This window comes from Austrofundulus limnaeus, unplaced genomic scaffold (assembly GCF_001266775.1).
Source record: "Austrofundulus limnaeus strain Quisiro unplaced genomic scaffold, Austrofundulus_limnaeus-1.0 Scaffold405, whole genome shotgun sequence".
Classification (NCBI taxonomy): Eukaryota; Metazoa; Chordata; class Actinopteri; order Cyprinodontiformes; family Rivulidae; genus Austrofundulus; species Austrofundulus limnaeus.
In genome coordinates, this window is record NW_013952807.1 from 378,634 (window position 1) to 381,018 (window position 2,385).

General features: G+C 42.8%; 1 protein-coding gene across 2 annotated transcripts in view; it reads left to right on the forward strand.

Annotated features, from left to right (window-relative positions):
• The first annotated feature begins 383 nt into the window (after positions 1-383).
• LOC106528785 (cAMP-dependent protein kinase type I-alpha regulatory subunit) overlaps positions 384-2,385 on the forward strand; it is a 10,937-nt gene continuing 8,935 nt past the window's right edge. Inside the window, exons 1-3 of one of the 2 annotated variants that reach the window (XM_014024039.1) lie at positions 384-555; positions 1,039-1,072; positions 2,049-2,264. In XM_014024039.1, the coding sequence (XP_013879493.1) occupies positions 2,091-2,264 (174 nt within the window). In that variant the 5' untranslated portion in view covers positions 384-555; positions 1,039-1,072; positions 2,049-2,090. The remainder of the gene's footprint in view (positions 556-1,038; positions 1,073-2,048; positions 2,265-2,385) is intronic. The other variant, XM_014024038.1, reaches the window with a different exon arrangement.

Consider the following 2,385-nt stretch of genomic DNA (forward strand, 5'->3'; position numbering starts at 1 on the left):
CTCTCAGACTGAAGAAGTCTCTTGGAGGAGAGACGAAACGTTTCATTAGAGAAGAACCCGTCCAGAAGACCTATACAATTTCTTTCTTTTTGATAATTCAACTCTCAACTTTAGCAAACTTCAGACATAATTTTTCACGAAACATTAACTGGATTTATTTTATTTCATTAATTATTTTTCACAAAATGAAGTTTCTAGTTTTATGTTTTCATGTTGCGTGTTGTTTAAAGTAACGCAGACACAGTGCTGAAGCTRACTGTACTTTAAAAATTCAGATGTGAATCTATATATTTCTTTCAATTCATTTCCTTTACGTCATGATTTCCGTGCCGTCCCCTTTAAGGTTGCCACGGGTTATGGGCTCACATGTCAGAACGGGGAGGATTGACGTCAGTGACTGTTGTTGATTGGCTCTCAGCCGTATCCGGTGGGGCAGCGGTCCAAAGCTCGGAGAAAAAAAATCGAAGCGAGGAGGAGGATCTGGTAACGGAGCGCTTGTGAAATAAATACCCCGAGTCTCTTTTCGAAAGGCTCGGTAGGATTTTAAAGTTTCTTGTGAGTATTTGTCTTGTTTTGGCTCGTGGAACCTACGACCCCTGCACGGGTGACTTTTTGTTTCCTGCGTTTTTCGTTTGTTTATGATAGAACTCAAGATGGCGTCACTGGAGAAGAGCTTTGCCTTTGCACAGGGAGCAGGCCAGCCAGGCATCAAACCAAACGCAGTTAGCTTAAAACTCAGGCCATAAATAGTTAAGCTTTGTTAAACGCTCAATATTATTTTTAGTCGTGCTCTTTAATAATTTAGAGTATTTTGGTTTGGATTGTAAGTAACTTATTCAGCCGTCGTGAAGCCTTCCTGACCTAGACGGTGCTACAGACAGGGCATTTGCTTCAGACACACTCTAAAGGCGATTATATTTCTTACGTTAGTTGTTTACTTGATGTGTACTATTATCTAACCTCTTAGTTCTCTTCTAAGCAAGGTCAATTTGCACGACAGCCATTTTTTTTTAAGTTGGCGTTCTTTTTTTTCTGCAGGCAGCAGAGGAAAATCTGCTACATTTGCAGCAGGGTCAGTAATTTAAAATCTTTATTTGATCAGACATTGAAAATAGAAACAATTTAGATTTGCCTGTTATGCAAGACCCAGTGAGTGACTTTTAGTTTATCTTTTAAAAACAGCATCATTTACTAGTTTTAATGTTATCTTGTATTGAAACAAGCATGTCAAGTTTCCACATGTGTAGATTGTTGCACGAGTCTATGTCAGACTCTCATCTTTGATAACACAATGTCACACTCATTGGCCCATGTCAGATTAGACATTACATGAACCCCATTACTGTGTTTGCACTTGATGCACACTCCACTTGCAGGCCCAGAATGGATTGTTCTGTTTGCTCCACAGGACTTGTTGTTCCCTCATTTATTCCTSTAAAATGCACACATTGATTGCAGCCAGAGTTTAGGGGTTTCCTGTTTCAGACCACACTGCCAGATGAAGCACAAAGCTAACAGAGGAACCTTCTGTGAACGGCGCTAATCAGCCGATCAAGGCCCTGTCAGGCGGTTTAGCTCTGAAACTCCCTTGTGGTGTTGAAAACCCAAATGTGTGCGCTTGCTTTTATGGTCTGATGAACAGCAGATTGATTCACTGACCGTTTTTGGCCCTTTCTGTCTGTAATAAATGGATGTATTGAGAGGGGTGGGGTTTTTCTCGCACAAACAAACTTAGAGTGTGTTTCTGTTTCCGTCTTCGCCAGAATCACATGTGCGTTATCACAACGTCTGACCAGTTTTCCCTTCTTACGAGCACTCCATTGTTTTATCACTCCATCGTGATAAAACAACGCCCCATCTCCCCGCACCTTCTCACACTGCCTCGATTTTTCTCACATTTTCCTGCTTTCTATCTGCCCCCCACCCCACCCCACCCTATCCTGACAAAAGTATACACTGACACRCTTGTATTTTTCTTAGTTAACCCAACAAATTCACGCTGGGCCGTCACAAAATGACATCAAGCGTCTTCTTCTTTTCATTCCCAGCATAAAGGTTAGAGGTTACAGAGCAGGGTCGCRGCTGTCGTCATGGCATCTGGAAGTACGAGCAGCGAGGAGGAGCGGAGCCTGAGGGAGTGCGAGCAGTATGTGCAGAAACACAACATTCAGCAGCTGCTGAAGGACTGCATTGTCCAGCTGTGCACCTCCAGGCCGGACCGGCCCATGGCCTTCCTCAGAGAGTACTTTGAGAGGCTGGAGAAGGTTTGTCTACTTAAATTCTACGAAATGGTTCCTTTTATGTATTTTAAAGACTGTTATTAAATTGTTTTGTTGGTTGCACCCATTGGCTGTGTCCAAAACGACAGGCCGGGTCCTCCGGAGG